This window comes from Barbus barbus (assembly GCF_936440315.1).
Source record: "Barbus barbus genome assembly, chromosome: 30".
NCBI classification, from domain to species: Eukaryota; Metazoa; Chordata; class Actinopteri; order Cypriniformes; family Cyprinidae; genus Barbus; species Barbus barbus.
In genome coordinates this window covers 29,650,201-29,672,700 of record NC_136758.1, presented here as the reverse complement: position 1 = coordinate 29,672,700, position 22,500 = coordinate 29,650,201, and the positions used below count along the sequence as shown (strand labels likewise).

At 38.9% G+C, this 22,500-nt stretch overlaps 2 protein-coding genes across 3 annotated transcripts in view; one reads left to right on the top strand and one right to left on the bottom strand.

Annotated features, from left to right (window-relative positions):
• The window catches only part of begain (brain-enriched guanylate kinase-associated), a 32,056-nt gene extending 21,466 nt beyond the window's left edge, over nucleotides 1-10,590 (top strand). The window contains exons 4-7 of the mRNA XM_079385937.1: nucleotides 231-297; nucleotides 3,756-3,863; nucleotides 4,312-4,395; nucleotides 9,380-10,590. Of these exons, the coding sequence (XP_079242063.1) occupies nucleotides 231-297; nucleotides 3,756-3,863; nucleotides 4,312-4,395; nucleotides 9,380-10,531 (1,411 nt within the window). The 3' untranslated portion in view covers nucleotides 10,532-10,590. The remainder of the gene's footprint in view (nucleotides 1-230; nucleotides 298-3,755; nucleotides 3,864-4,311; nucleotides 4,396-9,379) is intronic.
• A 1,799-nt stretch (nucleotides 10,591-12,389) lies between these two features.
• wdr25 (WD repeat domain 25) overlaps nucleotides 12,390-22,500 on the bottom strand; it is a 16,274-nt gene continuing 6,163 nt past the window's right edge. The window contains exons 3-8 of one of the 2 annotated variants that reach the window (XR_013782397.1): nucleotides 21,965-22,112; nucleotides 19,967-20,097; nucleotides 19,723-19,893; nucleotides 15,661-15,801; nucleotides 15,042-15,329; nucleotides 12,390-13,526 (exon numbers count right to left, since the gene is read on the bottom strand). Coding sequence is in view for 1 of the 2 variants with exons in the window: in XM_079385832.1 (XP_079241958.1) it covers nucleotides 15,108-15,329; nucleotides 15,661-15,801; nucleotides 19,723-19,893; nucleotides 19,967-20,097; nucleotides 21,965-22,112 (813 nt within the window). In the remaining variant the exon portion in view is untranslated. Of the gene's footprint in view, nucleotides 13,527-14,921; nucleotides 15,330-15,660; nucleotides 15,802-19,722; nucleotides 19,894-19,966; nucleotides 20,098-21,964; nucleotides 22,113-22,500 lie in introns of those variants that run through there. The other variant, XM_079385832.1, reaches the window with a different exon arrangement.

Genomic DNA, 22,500 nt, shown 5'->3' with positions numbered 1-22,500 from the left:
GATTATTTTCCTTACTCCATTGGAATATATTTTTGATTGCTTTAAGCAAAAACTAACAAAATTTGGATAATATTTTCAGCTTCATGATTTAACCAGATGCACCGAATATGAAAGCTCAAGGCCTGGAGAGAAAAATAAAAAGAGTCCAGAAACCTTCATTCCCACTATAAACTCATGACAGATGCATGTGTTTGACTTCATCATCATCATCTTCATCATCTCTCCTGCAGGATTCAGAGCAGCTACGCGGCTCTACAGAGAATAAACCAGGACATGGAGGAGAAAATTCACAGAATGGTAAGAAATCTCAAATACATATTAAAAACCAAATAAAATCTAAAACCAATTTCAATGGAAAAAGCCCAGAATGACTTACAGCTCTGGAAATGTTTTTTGTTGCATCATCATCACTTCATGATAAAACTCATGTTCCTTTGTTTAGATCTCAAACGCTGATGATGCTTTATCATAAATCATCACAGTAACTCTTCAGAAACAAACGCTGAACAGCAGGAGATCACACAGATCGACTCTTATACGAGATGTTATATCAGCCTCCGTGTGTTTATCGCTTATCGAGAGCGACTGACGTGTTGAAGCACTTTCAGAGGAATATTGAGGCGTCGACTCTTGTTTAGTGATCAACAAGTGCTGCTCTCTGAACGACTGAACAGCAGAAATGAAGAGAGACGCAGATCAATAACAGCTGGAGCTTCTCCCGATCAGAGCCGTAGCGCAGGGATTGTCCTGCAATGAAAGCCGAGCGATCCGGTGATCTTAAATCCCATTAAAGTTCAAAATCTAAACATCAGCTTAACACACAAAGACGAGCTGTGAAATGGTTTTGTGTGGTTTCAGTTCTGATTATTAGAGGCTTCAGGCCTCAACGATGAACATGATTATTCATCTGATTCACTCGCTGCAGACAAGAGATTCATATTACACAATATTACACTCTGACTGATTATAAATGACTGTTTGTCATGGCTTTACTCTATTTCTTTCACTTGTGATGTGGACAACCATCATGCATTTATTGATGGTTTGAAGCATATGTGTCCCTGCAGCACAAAAGCAGTCATGAGTAATTTGGTATATTTGTAGCAATAGACAACAATACATTGTATGGGTCAAAATGATCCAAATTCCAGAATGAACTTCGTGGAAACTTTCATTCAGCATCAAGTCACGTAAATGATTGTGCTTCATCTACATGTGCATGTAGATGGAAGTTTAGGGAAAATATACTAATGACAACAACAGAAAGACAGTTAGAGCAATAATAAACTGCTGGAGATGAATGTGATGATCAGAAACCATGTTCTTCCTCAATATTTTTGTGCAAATATCTAAAGATTCTTAAATTACGATACATTTACTGGAGACGCAAAATGGCACAAGATAAGTAGATAAATCTTGTTTTTTGGGAAATTGATGAAGTGAGTTATATCTCCCAATGGGCTCAATGTTTTTTTCCATTTGAATGAAGTAAATTTTTTCAGCCTATTGGCAGATAGTTGTTCTTGTTTTAATCATAAACTCACTTCATTTTGATCAATTTCTATCAATTTGCATCTCCGGATAATGTATCTGGATTTATGAATGCTTATTTTGCCGAGATGGTCGACTGCAGCTCAAAACTCAATCTGTCTAATGATGCTGTCGGGCGTTTCAGTGTTTTTCCTGAATGTGGCAATTTCTGTGTCCTCATTAGTCCAAGTTTCTCAGTGAAAACACAAACGAGATGATGAGAAACGACATCTACATTCACTCTAAACACAGAATCACACTGGACACGCTTCAAAAACACTCGAGCATCTGACACTTCCAGCCTCGTCGCTTTCAGTTTTTGAGTAACTGGCTCACTGGGGATTTGAGACCCAACCAGAAACACACACACACACACACACACACACACACACACACACACACACACTAAACTCCAATGTAAAACTCCGTAAATAGTCATACTCAGGTGAAACATCAGTGCAGGTCACATGACCATGATTGACCGATGTTGCTATAGAAACAGCATCATATAAGTGTAGAGAGACGAGTGATAATGTACCTGCGATTAAGCAACAATCACAGTCTATCACTCGTTCAGTCCAGCGCTGATCTCTGATGAACGACTGCTGTAGAAAAGACACACACAGTGCACTGAGAAATCAACTATTCATTTGAATCATCTTATTTGAGCTTGAACTATAGACATCTTGAAATATTCTGGTTGATGTGTGTTGGATTCTAGTTTATATTAAAGCACCTTCACAGACTAAATCCTGCAGTACATCCGTCATGTGAATGTCTGATTGTTTCTGTTAATTATATCCAGAACGAGGTCTGTGAAGATATAAATCCTGTCAAATTAAATCCATTAATCATATGCAAATACTTCTGATGCTCCACATGGTTCGTTCAATGAATATGAGCCGAAATTTTCATTCGAACAAACACTCAAACACACAAACAGAGGCTTCAAGATCTGATGGCTTGCAAAACTCGTCTGATTGATGAACAGAAATTACAGACTGAACTGAAGCTGACTAAAAAAATGTATATGTACAGCACTTTTCACAATAACATCTCCAAAGCAGCTTTGCACAAAATCTTCATATTAATGTTTATTATATCTTAAATGGATAGTTAACCCCAATTTTTTTAATTCTTTCATCAGTTTCTCACTTTTAAGTTGTTCTGAACCTGCATGAATCCAAACAGTTGACGGTAGTCATTGATTTGTAGTCTTGTATTTTTTCCATACTATAGAAGTCAATGGCTACCATCAACGGTATGGTTACCAGCATTCTTCAAAATAACTTATTTTGTACTCAACAGAAGAAACTCATACAGATTTGGGGAAAGTAAATGATGACAAAAGCATAATTTTTGGGTGAACTGTTGCTTTAATATCTTCAAGCCTTACAGTCGCATTTATCAGATGAGAGCTGGACGATGATGTAGTATATAGTACTGTAATACACTACTTTGCCAAAAGTATTGGCACCCCCTTCTAATGAACAGATTTGACTACTTTAGTATTTTCCATGAGTACAAATCTTAATGTTAAAGCATATAATGATATTTTAGGGAATTGTGTGCTTCTAATTTTATAGCAGCAGTTTGGACAGAACCCTTTTCTATTCTAACATGACAGTGTCTCTGTGTATAAGACACGGTTCAAAAAGACATGATTGATTGAGTCAGTGTGGAAGAACTGGACTGGTCTGCAGAAACATCTGCTGTGACATCACCAACACCAATGACATTTTAGACCCTTCCAAAACTGTTGCAACAGAGATAGAAATACAATTTTTAAATGCATGAAAATGTTCCCATCTTTGTTCCCACATTTTTGAAAGTGCCTTTTTCTGTTCTAAAGAAGGGGGTGTCCCAATACTTTTGTCCATAAAGTGTATGTACAAGTCACTGGTGTTTGGTGATGAGTTTTCGGGTCAAGGTCTGCAGTTAAAGTCATAGCAGATGTTTCTGCAGACCAGTCCAGTTCTTCCACACTGACTCAATCAATCATGTCTTTCTGAACCGTGTCTTATACACAGAGGCACTGTCATGTTAGAATAGAAAAGGGTTCTGTCCAAACTGCTGCAATAAATCTAAAAACATAATTCCCTAAAATATCATTATATGCTTAAACATTAAGAAATAAATTATTGAAGTAGTCAAACCTATTAGAAGGGGTGTCCCAATACTTTTGGCAATATAGTGTACGTTCATGTTGGTTCTTTGTGTTTCAGACTCAACGTCACGAAGAGGAGAAGAGATCGCTGAGTCGAGAGATTGGCACGCTGAAAAACCACCTGATGGAGGCCAAGATCACTATCCAGAAGCTGCGAGAGGATAACGTACGTATGACAGACGCCATGCTGAACTAGTGACGCCTTCACAGCTTCATCTGTGATTGCTTTCATCAGAGTGTTCAGATCCCTGCTGCTAACAGGAACCATCATCTGCAAGAAGGAAGTGTTCTTTGAAGGTTGCTGACACCTAATATTTATCAGCCTCTGGCGCTGAGATCTCTGTGATGGAGCGAGCGTTTGAGGTTTGAGGAGCAGCCCACTTGGTTTCTCTCTAGGTTCACTAGTTAGGGTCCACTCAAACGCTTCTGGTTTAGAGATATAAAGACATGCAGTTCAAGAGACTGATGGACTGGGAAGATTAACATGCTAGTGAATCATGGGTTCAGATCTTTTCTTGACATGAGTTTGTCAGTAAACGGCAGAGGTGTAATATCGATAGATTGAATGATCATTTGCCAAATTAAATCATGTACGGTTTATGCTTTTCCCGCAGGATCTGTATAGGAAAGACTGTAATTTGGCGGCTCAACTGCTCCAGTGTGGAAAATCTCCTTACAGAGCACACAAACTCTCCGAGGTACGACTGATGCACACACACACACACTGGTTTCTTTCTCAGAGGGAAACTCATCCTAAAAATAGCACAACTTTAAAGAAAGTCAGAGGTGCAGCGAATCCTTTCCATTTTCAGTCTGCAGTCGCAGGTTTAAAATCCATCGGTTTCTTTCTGTCTTTTTCTGCCGGAGGCCAGACGGGTTTCATTTGAATATAAACTCTCTCTGCTACGTTTGATGATGGCAAAGAGAAATGCGCTGGATTTATTGCTGACAGAGTCTGTTTACAGACATGCTCCATGTGCTGTTAATCACAGAGAGAACAGAGCACTCTTCCCATAATGCAGCTCTGCTGCGTCCCTCTGATGGACTACAGAGGATGATGAGGCCAGATGAAGGTTCTCTTCATACGATTCATCATATATGCCGTTTACATCCATCGAGTAAAAGAGGTTTTATGAGCAAATTTCAAGTTTCTTAGGGGAAATGCAATAGTTTTGCAAGAAAATGCAAGTTTCTCAGGGAATGCAATAGTTTTGCGAGCGAATAGAAGTTTCTCAGGGGAACGCAATAGTTTTGCGAGCGAATAGAAGTTTCTCAGGGGAACGCAATAGTTTTGCGAGCGAATAGAAGTTTCTCAGGGGAACGCAATAGTTTTGCGAGCGAATAGAAGTTTCTCAGGGGAACGCAATAGTTTTGCGAGCGAATAGAAGTTTCTCAGGGGAACGCAATAGTTTTGCGAGCGAATAGAAGTTTCTCAGTGGAACGCAATAGTTTTGCGAGCGAATAGAAGTTTCTCAGGGGAATGCAATAGTTTTGCGAGTGAATAGAAGTTTCTCAGGGGAACGCAATAGTTTTGCGAGCGAATAGAAGTTTCTCAGGGGAACGCAATAGTTTTGCGAGCGAATAGAAGTTTCTCAGGGGAACGCAATAGTTTTGCGAGCGAATAGAAGTTTCTCAGGGGAACGCAATAGTTTTGCGAGCGAATAGAAGTTTCTCAGGGGAACGCAATAGTTTTGCGAGCGAATAGAAGTTTCTCAGGGAACGCAATAGTTTTGCGAGCGAATAGAAGTTTCTCAGTGGAACGCAATAGTTTTGCAAGAAAATGCAAGTTTCTCAGGGGAACGCAATAGTTTTGCGAGCGAATAGAAGTTTCTCAGGGAATGCAATAGTTTTGCGAGCGAATAGAAGTTTCTCAGTGGAACGCAATAGTTTTGCGAGAGAATAGAAGTTTCTCAGGGGAACGCAATAGTTTTGCGAGCGAATAGAAGTTTCTCAGGGGAAAGCAATAGTTTTGCGAGCGAATAGAAGTTTCTCAGGGGAACGCAATAGTTTTGCGAGCGAATAGAAGTTTCTCAGGGGAACGCAATAGTTTTGCGAGCGAATAGAAGTTTCTCAGGGGAAAGCAATAGTTTTGCGAGCGAATAGAAGTTTCTCAGGGGAACGCAATAGTTTTGCGAGCGAATAGAAGTTTCTCAGGGGAACGCAATAGTTTTGCGAGAGAATAGAAGTTTCTCAGGGGAACGCAATAGTTTTGCGAGCGAATAGAAGTTTCTCAGGGGAACGCAATAGTTTTGCGAGCGAATAGAAGTTTCTCAGGGGAACGCAATAGTTTTGCGAGCGAATAGAAGTTTCTCAGGGGAACGCAATAGTTTTGCGAGCGAATAGAAGTTTCTCAGGGGAACGCAATAGTTTTGCGAGCGAATAGAAGTTTCTCAGGGGAACGCAATAGTTTTGCGAGCGAATAGAAGTTTCTCAGGGGAACGCAATAGTTTTGCGAGCGAATAGAAGTTTCTCAGGGGAACGCAATAGTTTTGCGAGCGAATAGAAGTTTCTCAGGGGAACGCAATAGTTTTGCGAGCGAATAGAAGTTTCTCAGGGGAACGCAATAGTTTTGCGAGCGAATAGAAGTTTCTCAGGGGAACGCAATAGTTTTGCGAGCGAATAGAAGTTTCTCAGGGGAACGCAATAGTTTTGCGAGCGAATAGAAGTTTCTCAGTGGAACGCAATAGTTTTGCGAGCGAATAGAAGTTTCTCAGGGGAACGCAATAGTTTTGCGAGCGAATAGAAGTTTCTCAGGGGAACGCAATAGTTTTGTGAGTGAATAGAAGTTTCTCAGGGAATGCAATAGTTTTGCGAGCGAATAGAAGTTTCTCAGGGGAACGCAATAGTTTTGTGAGCGAATAGAAGTTTCTCAGGGAATGCAATAGTTTTGCGAGCGAATAGAAGTTTCTCAGGGGAACGCAATAGTTTTGCGAGCGAATAGAAGTTTCTCAGGGGAACGCAATAGTTTTGCGAGCGAATAGAAGTTTCTCAGGGGAACGCAATAGTTTTGCGAGCGAATAGAAGTTTCTCAGGGGAACGCAATAGTTTTGCGAGCGAATAGAAGTTTCTCAGGGGAACGCAATAGTTTTGCGAGCGAATAGAAGTTTCTCAGGGGAACGCAATAGTTTTGCGAGCGAATAGAAGTTTCTCAGGGGAACGCAATAGTTTTGCAAGAAAATGCAAGTTTCTCAGGGAATGCAATAGTTTTGCGAGCGAATAGAAGTTTCTCAGGGGAACGCAATAGTTTTGCGAGCGAATAGAAGTTTCTCAGGGGAACGCAATAGTTTTGCGAGCGAATAGAAGTTTCTCAGGGGAACGCAATAGTTTTGCGAGCGAATAGAAGTTTCTCAGGGGAACGCAATAGTTTTGCGAGCGAATAGAAGTTTCTCAGGGGAACGCAATAGTTTTGCGAGCGAATAGAAGTTTCTCAGGGGAACGCAATAGTTTTGCGAGCGAATAGAAGTTTCTCAGGGGAACGCAATAGTTTTGCGAGAGAATAGAAGTTTCTCAGGGGAAAGCAATAGTTTTGCGAGCGAATAGAAGTTTCTCAGGGGAACGCAATAGTTTTGCGAGCGAATAGAAGTTTCTCAGGGGAACGCAATAGTTTTGCGAGCGAATAGAAGTTTCTCAGGGGAACGCAATAGTTTTGCGAGCGAATAGAAGTTTCTCAGGGGAACGCAATAGTTTTGCGAGAGAATAGAAGTTTCTCAGGGGAAAGCAATAGTTTTGCGAGCGAATAGAAGTTTCTCAGGGAATGCAATAGTTTTGCGAGCGAATAGAAGTTTCTCAGGGGAACGCAATAGTTTTGCGAGCGAATAGAAGTTTCTCAGGGGAACGCAATAGTTTTGCGAGCGAATAGAAGTTTCTCAGGGGAACGCAATAGTTTTGCGAGCGAATAGAAGTTTCTCAGGGAATGCAATAGTTTTGCGAGCGAATAGAAGTTTCTCAGGGGAACGCAATAGTTTTGCGAGCGAATAGAAGTTTCTCAGGGGAACGCAATAGTTTTGCGAGAGAATAGAAGTTTCTCAGGGGAACGCAATAGTTTTGCGAGCGAATAGAAGTTTCTCAGGGGAACGCAATAGTTTTGCGAGCGAATAGAAGTTTCTCAGGGGAACGCAATAGTTTTGCGAGCGAATAGAAGTTTCTCAGGGAATGCAATAGTTTTGCGAGCGAATAGAAGTTTCTCAGGGGAACGCAATAGTTTTGCGAGCGAATAGAAGTTTCTCAGGGGAACGCAATAGTTTTGCGAGCGAATAGAAGTTTCTCAGGGGAACGCAATAGTTTTGCGAGCGAATAGAAGTTTCTCAGGGGAACGCAATAGTTTTGCGAGCGAATAGAAGTTTCTCAGGGGAACGCAATAGTTTTGCGAGAGAATAGAAGTTTCTCAGGGGAAAGCAATAGTTTTGCGAGCGAATAGAAGTTTCTCAGGGGAACGCAATAGTTTTGCGAGCGAATAGAAGTTTCTCAGGGGAACGCAATAGTTTTGCGAGCGAATAGAAGTTTCTCAGGGGAACGCAATAGTTTTGCGAGAGAATAGAAGTTTCTCAGGGGAAAGCAATAGTTTTGCGAGCGAATAGAAGTTTCTCAGGGGAACGCAATAGTTTTGCGAGCGAATAGAAGTTTCTCAGGGGAACGCAATAGTTTTGCGAGCGAATAGAAGTTTCTCAGGGGAACGCAATAGTTTTTCTCAGGGGAACGCAATAGTTTTGTGAGTGAATAGAAGTTTCTCAGGGGAACGCAATAGTTTTGCGAGCGAATAGAAGTTTCTCAGGGGAACACAATAGTTTTGCGAGCGAATAGAAGTTTCTCAGGGGAACGCAATAGTTTTGCGAGCGAATAGAAGTTTCTCAGGGGAACGCAATAGTTTTGCGAGCGAATAGAAGTTTCTCGGGGGAACGCATTAGTTTTGCGAGCGAATAGAAGTTTCTCAGGGGAACGTAATAGTTTTGTGAGCGAATAGAAGTTTCTCAGGGGAACGCAATAGTTTTGCGAGCGAATAGAAGTTTCTCGGGGGAACGCATTAGTTTTGCGAGCGAATAGAAGTTTCTCAGGGGAACGTAATAGTTTTGCGAGCGAATAGAAGTTTCTCAGTGGAACGCAATAGTTTTGCGAGTGAATAGAAGTTTCTCAGGGGAACGCAATAGTTTTGCGAGCGAATAGAAGTTTCTCAGGGGAACGTAATAGTTTTGTGAGCGAATAGAAGTTTCTCAGGGGAACGCAATAGTTTTGCGAGCGAATAGAAGTTTCTTGGGGGAACGCAATAATTTTGTGAGCAAATGCAAGTTTCTCCGGGAACCCAACAGTTTTGTGAGAGAAAGTTTTTTGGGGGAACAAAATACTTTTTTGAGAGTATGCAAATGTTTTTCAAGAGATTGCAAAGTTTCTTGGGGGAGCGCAATATTCATGTCAGAGAATGCAGAAGTTTTGGGAGTGAATGCAAAGGTCCTTTGGAGAATGCAATAGTTTTGTGAGAAAATGCAAAAATTTGCGAATACAAAGTTTCTTGGTGGAACACAATAGTTGAGAGAAAACTATGGAATAGAGAGATCTCAGTTTTGCCCTTCACCACATCCCTTTAGGGGCTCCATAGAAGAAGATGCAAGTATGATTTCTTATTTCTGACACACTTCTTCTCTTCTAGTGTCTTGTCTGTATTAAGAGTTTCTCTGTGTGTTTGTTTAGCTTCCTGCTGATCTTCAGAAGCGAGTGAGTTCCCACATGGAGCAGCAGGGTTGCGGCCGGAGCGCAACGTTGCGTCACTCCTACTCAGACGCCGTTCCCACCGCCGTCATCGGTCAGGTCCTGGAGAAACCGGATCCCGGGAGAAGCTGTCCAGTCACGCGCTCACCAAGCCCACAAGCTCCAGAATTCCCAGACAAAGTCCAGCGGCACATGGCGTATAAGTCGTCTGACCTGTACTGCAGTGACACGGTGCTGTACTGTCCCACCGATGAGCAGCGGCGCGACCGCTGGCTGGAGAGACGGCAGAGTGCGGACCAGAGCGGACGGATCCGGGGGCACACATCCACCGACGGCAACCTGGATGACGAGAGCTTCCCCCTGCATGAAGATTCTTTTCATGGGTTCGTCCTCGGCTCTCTTCCCGCCTCCAGCCGTTATTCCAGCTGCAGCACAGTCTCGGACGAGAAGCTTCACGGTTCGTCTTTGTGCACAGACTGGCGTAATGGAGACTATGAGCCCAAGAACTTGTCCTCGTATGGAAAGGAACATCCAGGTTTTCCCAAGTCAAGCAGCTTCCAGCATGTGGGATCACAGAACGACCGATCCAGAGACAGACACATCCTCGTCCCTCCGGACCAAGCGGACGGCTGGCGGCAGATGAGCAAGGAGGACATCAGCAGATTCTCACCCTTCGGTTTCTCAGAGCACCACTTCAAGATCAAACCGGGTCCTTCTTACAGCATCTACCAGGATGGAGACAATGTCTTTCACAGGCACGTGGCGGATCCGGGATTCCCTGCGTTGGCGGGATCGAGTCCTGCACTGAACCCAAAGAGGAGTCTGAATGCACTGAAGGCCGAGAGAGAACTGATGTTTCGCTCCAAGGATTCAACAAGCAGCTTTTTCATAACTGGAAACACCAAAGACAAGGAGAACACGACTAAAGACGCTTTACAGAGAGATTACGCTGATGAAAGTCCCGGCAGTTCAGCGGAGTCACTAAACCAGGGTCTGGACGTCCAGAAATACAAGGATCTTCAAAACCCTGGAGCTCAGAAAATGACGCCACGGCATCAAAAGTTTGGAAATGCTGGACTCAGTCGCAAAGACAGTCTGACTAAAGCTCAGCTTTATGGAACGCTGCTTAACTAGCAGTCAGTAAAATGTACTGCAGTAAAATAAAGAACAATATGTGAACATGTTTGCAAACCATTCGGCTGTTATGTTTGTCTGGCGGGACTTGATTTAGTCAGGTTGAGTTTTGCTGGATAGTGGAACGAGTCTTTTCATGACCAATGGCTGATTTTACACCTGGAGTGTGTCATTTCTGTGTTTCCAAACACTCGTACCGTCCTTTCAGCCCCTCATCTGTCATTGGTCGTTCAGAAAGACTGTCCCACCCCAAACTCACCTGATTGGTTGAGTCAGAAGTTGACATTTTGGGCGGCTCAAACAAACACATCTATATTGTTTATATAGATACAGAGAATGTACACAGTGGATTACTGTTACACTAATAGCAGCATCAAAGGAAATAAACTGAAAAAAGAAAAGTAAGTAACCAAACCCCCCCGAAAGTAACCAAATAAATATGCCAGGGAATAGTTTAAAATTAACTAACAAGAGAAAAGGTTTCAAGTCACCTTATTACTTCTTGCATCTTTTACAGACTTAATATTGTTACGGGGCTGACGAGACGTGAGACATGCGGATCCATATGCAAAGCTTTATTATGAAACATGGTCATAAAACATGCAGGGTCAGAGATCGGCAAACAGGTATGGCAAAGACAAGACAGAGCAATCCGTGGAGCAAGCGTGGGTCAACGATCAGCGAACAGTATCCAAAGGGGCAAGGCAGAGAGATAATCCAGAGTCGAGAGCAATAATCCAAACGGGGAGCGAACAGAGTCCAAACGGCAAGGCAAAGGGGTAAATCCAGGAAACAAAGGCAGATACCGTAAATACCGTAATTTCTTTAACTGATATAATCTTAACATACCAACCTATTAAAGTACTGAAATCTGTTTTGTTCTTTTGAAATACACTGATAATCACCAAATGCAGGTGATGATGAGAAAGTCACATGATGAGCCAAAGCCCATCACAAGCAACTTTTAAACAATAGCATTTACAGAAGGTGCAGATGCAGTGTCATTCATACAAGCACTAAACACCATCATGGTGAGACTCCTTAAAATGAAATATGCTATAAACATTAATTTAACAACATTAGATGTAACATACAACCCTAATAAACATAACTGATAAGAAAAAACTAAGAAGAAACATAGTTATTTCAAAGAAAAAACGTCAAATTCAAACAGAATTTGAAATGGAACGCAGGGAATTCTGGGAACATCAGTTTACGGTTTTTCCCTGTACATTTTACAGGAAGTTTCCGTTAACCATGTAACAGGTTTTTACTGTAGCATTTTCACAGTCTTTTACCGTTAAATCACGATCATTTTTTACAGTGTACGACTAGGGCTCCGTAAAGTTGCTATCGCTAGATGAGTGATAAACGCTAACAATACTCGGCCAAGAGCAAGAGGAAGTCCCAGGTTAAATAGTGTGATACTGATTGAGAAATGGTGATCAGGTGTGGGCGAAATAGTGAACAGCTGTGCATGTTGTCAGTGAAAAGGATTATGGGAAATTGAGTCCAATGTGTTGTGAGTGAAAAAGTCATAGTGGTGAACGGGTGACCTCTAGTGGTGGTTAATCGGGAGAGCATGGACCAGATTCGTGACAAATATATTGCATCAGTTCAGTTTTAAATGGAATGATATTGGTTTGTTTGGTTTATTTTTTGCCCATTTTTGTTTGTGTATATGGCATTCTCCATACATAATTGACAAATTAATCACCAAACTTTATTCCAAATTCTTATTCTTATACTAAATGTGCATCTTTACCAATTAACCAAGTCTTTAACTTTGTGATTAAGTATTATCTGTTCGTGGCACAGAAATGACACACTTCAGCTTTATTGAAGTCAGAAATTGATTAGGCTCGTGATTCTTCAGATTTCTCCGTTTAATTCATCAAGTCAAATCTGAATAATTTTCTCTGTAAACAAAAACAGAAATTAACAGCCATAAAACTCATCATACAGCTCCTATGTTTAAAAATGATATGATTGTAAATATGTTAATATTTCATCTTTAGGACTACAGAAGATCATTATTCAGGTGCTTTTACTGCAGAGGTTTTCTAGTAGTCAAAGTTTGTCAGTGATATTGAAGCTCTTCAAACACTTGTGTTTTCAACCTAACATTGTTTTTATCTACAAGCTACACCAGGAATGTACATACAGTATGTAAATGAGGTTACTTTATATTAATATATTGACCAACAGTGAGTGAGGAGCTGCAGTGATTCCAGCTGAACTCATGTTTTTTTCCTGCAATGCCTTTCAGTTTAGATCTCAGTCATGATGTGGAGGTTTTTACCTGACTTTATTACAGTTACGTTAATATACATATGTGGGCACAGGCGCAATTATTATCATTTCAGTTGTTGACCAAAACATATTAAAGTTACAGTTATATGTGTCCCTGCAGCACAAAAGCAGTCATCAGTAGCACAGGTATATCTGTAGCAATAGCCAACAATACATTGTATGGGTCAAAATTATACATTTCTCTTTTATGACAAAAATCATTAGGATATTAAGATCATGTTCCATGAAGATATTTAGTAAATTTCCTACCGTAAATATATCAAAGCTTCATTTTTGATTAGTAATATGCATTGCTAAGAACTTCATTTGAACAATATTGTCCTATCCTAACAAACCATACATCAATGGAAAGCATATTTATTCAGCTTTCAGGTGATGTATAAATCTCAATTTCCAAAAATTGACCCTATGACTGGTTTTGTGCTCCAGGGTCACAATTAATTTAACTTACACTGGATAATTTTCCTTGAAATCTCACAAGATTCAGGGTCCGTGGGCTTCTTGATGAATGATGGGATGCACTTGGCCTCAAACAGCGCTCTGATCCGTTTTTAGAAACAGTTTCTCTTCTGAGCTTTAGTGTGCGTCAGAGCACTAAACCTTGGTGTTTCATACACTCTGAAGCGTCGAAGAGCACAAGTGTAGGTACTGAGACAAGCCCGGCGAGGACCGTGAAATATATCTATAAATAATCAATTAAAACTATTTGAGAAATCATGTTCACTTTGAAAGACTTTGATCTGAGAAATGAGAAAATGAAGAAACATTTCTAAATAAATAGTCAGTTTTTCACCAGGAGAGCAAATGAACACATCGAGATGAAGTGATTAACTGTGATAAAGCCAACATGATTTGATCTCTCGCTGCCAGTGTTTTGACATGAACGTGTGGCGTAACAACTGGACTCATAGTGTAAACCTTAAATGCATTCGTGTTAAAGCAGAAGTATGTAAACAGAAATGAGCATTCAGTTAAAGTGACAGAGATTGTTTTCCTGTTTCTACTCACGCCATTAAAGGAGAAACTAATTCTAGATGCTCGTTTATATATTTTTGCTGTATTTTTCTTTACTAAATAAATCTGAACGATGGAACTATTTTGATGTATTTCTTATTTCTTAGTGTGAATTGATGAGTAATATATTCAGATACAATGTTATAATGAAATATATATATATATAAAATATACACTACGTCAAAAGTGTTTGAACAGTAAGATTTTTAATGTTTTTTTAAAGAAGTCTCTTCTGTTCACCAAGCCTGCATTTATTTGATCCAAAATACAGCAAAAGCAGTAATATTGTGAAATATATTTACTATTTAAATCAGCTGTTTCCTATGTGAATATGTGTTAAAGTGTAATGTATTTCTGTGATCTGCAGCTGTATTTTCAGCATCATTACTCCAGTCTTCAGTGTCACATGATCTTCAGAAATCATAATAATATACTGATTTACTGATCAACAAACATTTCTGATTATTATCAATGTTGAACACAGCTGAGTAGATTTTTTCAGGATTCTTTGACGAAGAAAGATCCAAAGATCAGCATTTATCTGAAATAAAAAGCTTTTGTAACATTATACACTACACCAATCAAAAGCTTGGAGTCAGTATAATCTTTTCGGGGGGAAAGAAATGATAGAAATTAATACTGTTATTTAGCGAGGATGCTTTAAATTGATCAAAAGTGATGATAAAGGCATTTATAATGATACAAAAGATTTCTATTTCCGATAAATGCTGTTCTTCTGAACTTTCTATTCATCAAGAAACTAATAATAATAATAAATGTTTTTTGAGCAGCAATATTAGAATGATTTCTGAAGGATGACGTGACTCTGGAGTTATGAATCTAAAAATTCAGCTTTGAAATCACAGGAATAAATTACAGTAAATAGTAAAATATTTATAAATAGTGAAGATATTTTTTACAATGTTACTGTTTTGCTTATTTTGGATCAAATAAATGCAGGCTTGGTGAGCAGAAGAGAATTATTAAAAATCATACTGTTCAAACACTTTTGACTGATAATGTACAGAAACATATAATGACATGCTTCCACATTAACTAAATTAACTATCATTTTATCTGTTTTATTAAGGACACAAAAAGGCAAGTATAAAAGTAAAGAAACATGAAAGCATGTAACATTCAGTGGATTTTACAGATTTAAATCATATAATGATTTGATTACCCCGAGGAGAAGCTTGACACTGAAGCACTGTAAGGAAGAGTTTGGTCATTATCAAACACTGAGTGATCAGCTCCAGATCTTGATCTCTCCCGTCCAATCAGCTGTGGCCGTGAGGGCGGGAATGATGGGATGCAGCGCGGCGCAGACGCAGGCGTGTTGGTGAGCGTGAAGCGTGCTCAGGCTGCGTGAGCTCTGGAAGTCATAGAAGTGCACAGAACCTGTAGAACTACCAGAGACCAGAACGCTTCCGTCTGCAGAGAACCCACAATGCACTGCAAAACCCTCCACCTGCAAACCACAACAAAAATATTGTCCTATCATAACAAACCATACATCAATGGAAAGATCATTTATTCAGCTTTCAGATGATACGTAACTCTCAGTTTCAAAAAATGTACACTTATGACTGGTTTTGTGGGCCTGGGTCACAAATGAGCCGTTTCTGGAGCTTGATTAAATAAATGCTTTGTCTATAACGAGGAGGAGGTGTTAAGCTATGAAACTTGCAGGATGTTTAAATGCTACAAAGACCTCTTATATGCCAAAAGATCCAGGCAAATTTGATTTCTCATGTCATGACCCTTTTATATATGTCAGTGAAACACTCCAATCGTGTGACCTTGTGTCCCTCGTAGCGGCGTCTCTTGTTGATCCTGTAGGGCCGCTGGGCGGAGAACAGGGCGATGTAGTCACCATTGGTCTGAGCCACGAAGCTGCTCTCCAGCGGGTGAGACTCCAGACACGGACAGGTGTAGCGCTCCTAATAAACACAACACAACACACTCATCACAACAGTCTGGCAGACCAGCGTTTCTGCAGCTTTCATGAAGGTAAATGTACAACTTTAACCCTTCAGGGCATTTCTAGCTTTTGATCAATTTGGCTGTATTAATGCAAACACCATTAATAATTCCAAAAATGTGTATGTTTATTGACATTTCATAAATCTATTTTACACTAGTACGTGCTAAAAACAGTTACAATCAGGAACTTTAGGCTAAAAATGTCCCCATTCAAACCACAATATTCTATCCCAGTGCCAAACAAATAAGGGTTCTCTGTTAAAATGCATTCATTCTGCTGGCAAAGCTTCAAACTTTTTCCAATTTTAACAATGCTTGGCATTTAGTACATGAAAAAAATCATTTTTCACTAACACTTATAAAGTATTAAGTTTTATAAAGGTATTCATAATGTACGTTGTAATGCATTATAAGGTGCATTACACGGCATGATTAATGCATTAAAACTACTTTATAATGCATTATATATTAAGGATTTAAGTCAAATATAACCCTTTTTCATGCATAATTTTGTGTCATAAACAACAGCAGCATTATGTAAACAAACTAGCATTCAAAGGGTTAAAATCGTGAAAATGAAAAATGAAATTTTGGTAGTTATAATTTTATGATGACATTTTTGTCCTTTAAGGACCTCTGTATAACTTTCTTAAATTGACACACTAGGGTTAAAGAGCTTCTGAAGACCAATAAATAACCTTTATTGTATCTTCTGATCACACAACAAAGAGTCAGTATTTTTCTAAAGATACTTAAATCAAGACACATTTACTGGAGAAACAAAATGACAAAAGAAGTCAAACTGAAGTGAGTTTTTGATAAAAACAAGAACAAGTATCTGTCAATAAATCATAAACTCACTTAATTTTGGTTGATTTTACAAACAAGACTTAAAATGTTATGTAATTTTGCTTTACCAGTAAATGTATGTAGAAAATATATATATATATAGTTTTTTGCAGCATATGCAACACAAAGACTTTCTGCTCTGATTTAAGACATTTGAAGTAGGGCTGTTAAATAAAGATCCAAATTTAGAATATTCATCGAATTAAAAATAAAAATCCACATTCGAATGCAAAAACATTTTGCATTTTCATTTTTTTTTTGCCTATCCAGTTGAAGCCACTAGATGCGCTGCAATCAAAATATTGCAGAAAAAGAGAACATCAATGCAGAGAAGATGTTGTTTACATCAAAACTGAACCCAAGCTGTTCACACAGAACACATATTTATCACATTTTCTAGAGGGACATCTATCACTGCTGCACTCGCGTCTCGCACAAGAGAGCCGTATGTTTAGAAAGCATGTAAAATTAATGCAAGTGAAACTTTTAAAAAACATGTGTCGAGACTTCACGGTGGTTTTTCCGCATCCCACTGCATCTCATGTTTTTAAATGATAAAATATTCTTTGTGATTGGTTTTCGTCCCTTTGTATTAAACTATGCAGACATACATGATGCTGTTTTATTCATAATTGTTAAAGAAACTTAATTATATTTGGTTTATAAACATGATTAATTTTTTCACAGATAGATTTTGTTGCTTTGAAGAAACCTGCATTAGTGATATTTTGCTCGATGCGCCCTCCTGTGGCCTCAGGAGAGAACCCACGGCCGTAGCCAGCTATGAGGTCACCGAGGTCCGGACCTCGGTCATTTTTTATATTCAAAAATAAAATGTCAAGCTCTCTGAATGATTATTTAGCCGTTTAAACCACCTCATATCACATGAGTGTTTGCAATTCATGTTGCTGCGAGAAGCTAGCGCAGTGAACGGGGCTTGAGAGCGCGTTGAGTGAGAGCGCGGGTGCAGTCTCCGTTTGTTGCCAGATCCACCTATTATACGTGTTTTGTGACTCGTTTTTCCAATTTATTGTGACACTTTGGGACGTCTATAAAGTGGAAAGTTGAACGTTAGTGTTAGTGATATATTCTTATTTACAAAACACAAGCTTTGAACTTATTTCGGATATCTTTTTCTTTCTTTTTGTAATTGCTTGTTTTTCGTAGCAATATCTGGCAACATTGTACATTCATAAAAAAAGCTTATAGACAATCTGTAATTTAATTGCTGACAGGAAGACACCACAATCGGTAAGACAAACGCAGTGATCATCGTTAATATCTGAAAGAAATGTATAACACTATCAAAAACAATAGCATAATACAAATCTGTTTGTAACAGAATGAAATAGGCTACTATGCCAAATAACGTTAACGTTACTGGCCAGCAGACGTCTCATGCTCTTTAGTTAACCTTAAGTCATCAAAAAACATTAATTAAAGCAGTGTTTCTCAACTGGTGGGTCGCAAAAACGTTTTGAGTGGGTCGCGGAGTGTGCAGTCAAAGAAACAACAAACGTAATTCTGTTTTTTCTGACGCTAGACTATTATTTTGAAAGACGTGCTTGAAAGCGGTTGACTCTTCTAAAAGTAGGCCTACCTGAGAAAAACGCTTTTTCCTCATTCAGTATCTACGGTCAAATGAGATGTTGTCAAGTTTTATGTCGGTGTCATTATTCTAACGTTATTTTTATAACTTGTTATAAAATAAAAATTCCCTCACCTAAAAAAAAAAAAAAAAAAAGAACTTTCCAGTCCTGTCAGTCATACTGTGCTGGTTGCGCGCACTCTTCCATTACACGCGCAAATTTACCATGGTAACAGACCTTAACCCTCAAAATGCCACTTTTTTTTCACTGTGTTTTTTTGTAATGTATTTCTAAATGACTGTGGTCTCATCACATACCAACTTATTAACAAAAACTGTTTTGGAACTGCTACCTTACCTTTACCTGTTACCTTATACCTCATTCTCATCAGTATGTGCATTTTCTTATATACAGTGTGTATGTGTGTACATTTATATACATATATATATATATATATATATATATATATATGCAAAAGCCTCTAAGTGCCATCTGAAAATTTCTTCTAGAATGGACATTTTTATCAAGCTCGTATATTTAAGTTCAGTAATTTCACTTAAATGTCAATTAATAGGTCATTTTAATTGTAATTTAAGTGAAATTACTGAACTTAAATATACGAGCTTGATAAAAATGATCATTCTAGAAGAAATTTTCAGACGGCATATATATATATATATATATGTCAATTTCCAAAAAAAAAAGGGTCGCAGCTTAATGTCCATGGTAAAATGTGGGTTCAATGGCCTAACCAGTTGACAACCACTGCATTAGAGCACAGACAAAGTTATTATTACTTATCCATATAGCAATGTTTATTATGGAAATCTATTCAGTATTGTTACATAACCCATTGTGATGCAATAAAGAAGGTCTAATTTAACAATGTTTATCCTCCAAAACAGACAGAACAGAGAGAGTGTAGAATGGCAAAAAGGTTCCGGCAAAATACATTAGATGTATTTCTTAAAAAAAAGCCTAAATTGAAAGACACACACACACACACACACACACACAAACACGCGCACACACACACAGAGAAACACTATAGCAAATAGCCTGTAAATAGTTTGTAACATGTAAAACATTATATTGAATAAAAAATATTTCACAATCATCTACATGTCTGTCTATTTTGAAGTTTAGGCTATATGTAGTACATTTGTGGGTGTTATTATAGCACAATTCTTAACACCTTACTTCGGACCTCACTAATTTTCAAACCCTGGTTACGGCCTTGAGAGAACCCAAAAGCTTTTCCCCCCAAACTGAAATTATGCCTTTTAAATTAGAATATAATTCAAATATTGATCATATTTAAGTACAAAATTCAAATTTATTTTTTCAGCCATTTTGACAGCCCTAATGTGAAGGTCTTGTTTTGGGGAAGGGTGACTCTATAGGAGTGTTTTAAGCCCCCCCGAGCGGCGCGTGTCTTACGTGGAAGATCTGGTTGGAGAGTCTGGCCGTCGTCTCAAAGTCCCAGGCGATGAGCGTCCGATCGGCGGAGTCTCGACTGACCGCATCGGTGCTGCTGACGAACTCTCTCCCGCCGCTCAGGAACAAGACGTCCAGCGTCTGCTGAACCGCCGCCTTATAGACCCGCAGCGTCTGGAGACACAGGCACAGAACCACTGAGACACTGAGCGCAGAGGATCATGGGAAGGCTTTGAATCAGACTGACCTTACAGCAGCGAGCGTCCCAGGCTCTGACCTCTGGACTGAAGCCTCCGCACAGAAAGACGTCAGGATCAGAGGGCCGCGGGGCGACGCAGCACACCTTAAATCCATTCTCCATCTGTGCGATCGTCTTCCCTGAGGAACAACAGCCAATCAATCAATCAATCAATCACTCAATCAATGTCATGAGTTTATCACAGCGCATGTGAGCTGCTGCCGTCACTGATCGCTGATGCAGAAATGTGACCCTGCAGCACAAAAGCAGTCATGAGTAGCACAGGTATATCTGTAGCAATAGCCAACAATACATTGTATGGATCAAAATTATACATTTCTCTTTTATGACAAAAATCATTAGGATATTAAGATCATGTTCCATGAAGATATTTAGTAAATTTCCTACCATAAATATATCAAAACTTCATTATTGATTAGTAATATGCATTGCTAAGAACTTCATTTGAACAACTTTAAAGGAGATTTTCTCAATATTTAGATTTTTTTGCTCCCTCAGATTCCAGATTTTCTAATAGTTGTATCTCAGACAAATATTGTCCTATCATAACAAACCATACATCAATGGAAAGATTATTTATTCAGATTTCAGATGATGCATACATCTCAATTTCAAAGAAATTGACCCTTAAGACTGGTTTTGTGCTCCAGGGTCACATCAAGTGATTTATATGCTCCTGAAGCTCCATTAAACCCGTGATTCAAAGATTCATGTCATGTGGTTTCGGATATTAAAATCACATTTTCATCACAGGAAAGACACAGATGTTCAATAAAGACTTGCATGCATTATTAATAGCCAGAATAAACTACTCATCTGCTGATTAATATAGGTCACAGGCATAACTGAAGCGCTTTATTATGGTTCGATGTCAGTTTTATAACGGCTGTTCCACCCACAAGAGCAAAAGAAGTAATGAAGGTACATTTACGAGCTTTTTAAGAGCAATTAAAGAAAATCCAAGGAATAAATCAAAAGGGAACACAGTGTATGAATATGTTCTCTAAATGTAAGCGAGAGCAGATGATGAGTTTAATTAGCAACAGTTTGAAAATACTTCCAATAGACTTCCATTACTTGTTTTTATTGTTTTCTCATGCAAATCTCTACAGATTCATAAATCAAGATACAGTTACTTGAGAAGAAAATGAGAAATTAAGTGTGAATAATTTCTGTGAAATTGGTCCAAGTTTTCATACATCATAGACAGATATTTGTTTTGTTTTAAGCATATACTCAATTAATTCTGATCAATTTATCTGACTTCATATCTTCATTTTGCATCTCCATCTTGATTAAAGGATGTTTAAATATCTGTACTGAAAAAAAAAAATTTTGTTTTTGCATTTCATGCAACATTTAATGCCATGATGACTTTATAAATTTAAGATTTTTTGCTTGATTTATGAGTCTTTAAGGCCTTAATTTGTGAAAGGGATAATTAGGATTAATTAAATGATTTTATTTTTTTATATTAAAATTAAGACCCACAGAAACCCTATTTGAATGTATTTTTCTGACAATTCATTCAGATGTACGTTAATGTGATGAGTGAATTTCTTTATTAGCTGCTTATTAATTAAAGTGTCCATAGTGTTCATATGATGATGACCCAATGTATGCATATTAATGAGAGGATTTGCATATGGTCAGGTGATCTTACAGGAGCAGGAGACACATGATTTCAATCTCATTATCGGTTTCTCTCTGAACACTGAGAATGTGTCGTTAATTACAGGCTGATGTTTGGGGAGCGATTAGAGTCATCCTCCTGCATAATTAATACGCTTCCTCAGTGTTTTTAATTAAGAAATGTAATTAGCACAGCGCTGAGGGCCGATAAGAAACGTCTCTCGTGAGCAGGAAACACACATCAGCTGGTTTCTATGAGACTTTATAATGAATCAACAGAAGATGATCTGATTCAGCTCCTCGTGTGAGCTTCTTTTGCACTGAATCACATACAGATCAAAAAGCTGAACTGACCTGTCTCCACATCAGTGACCGCCGCACTGCCATCAAACGACCCTGAGAGGAGGCGTCGCCCGCAGGCCAGCCAACAGGCATCGCGCACGGAGCCGCGGTGGGCGGAGTATGTCTGTAAGCACCGCCCACCACCAACACCATCCCACACCTGAAACACAGAGATTCAGCGGACATTATTACTGCTGGATTACTCTACTCCAGCTGCTCTGATCAAACTGATGCCACATTCTGTCATGAATGCAACACATTTCACATTAAAACACTCTTGTATTGCAGCTCAGTTTGACGCACATTAAAGCACTGATTAAAACGTTTATTTTTGGCTGAAATTTGGTGAATTTTTCTCATTTGTGACCCTGGACCAAAGTGTCAATTTTATGAAATTGATATTTATAAATCATCTGAAATCTGAATAATAATCTTTCCATTGATGTATAGTTTGTTATGATAGGACAATATTTGAAACTATAACAACTATTAGAAAATCTGGAATCTGAGGGAGCAAAAAAATCTAAATATTGAGAAAATCTCCTTTA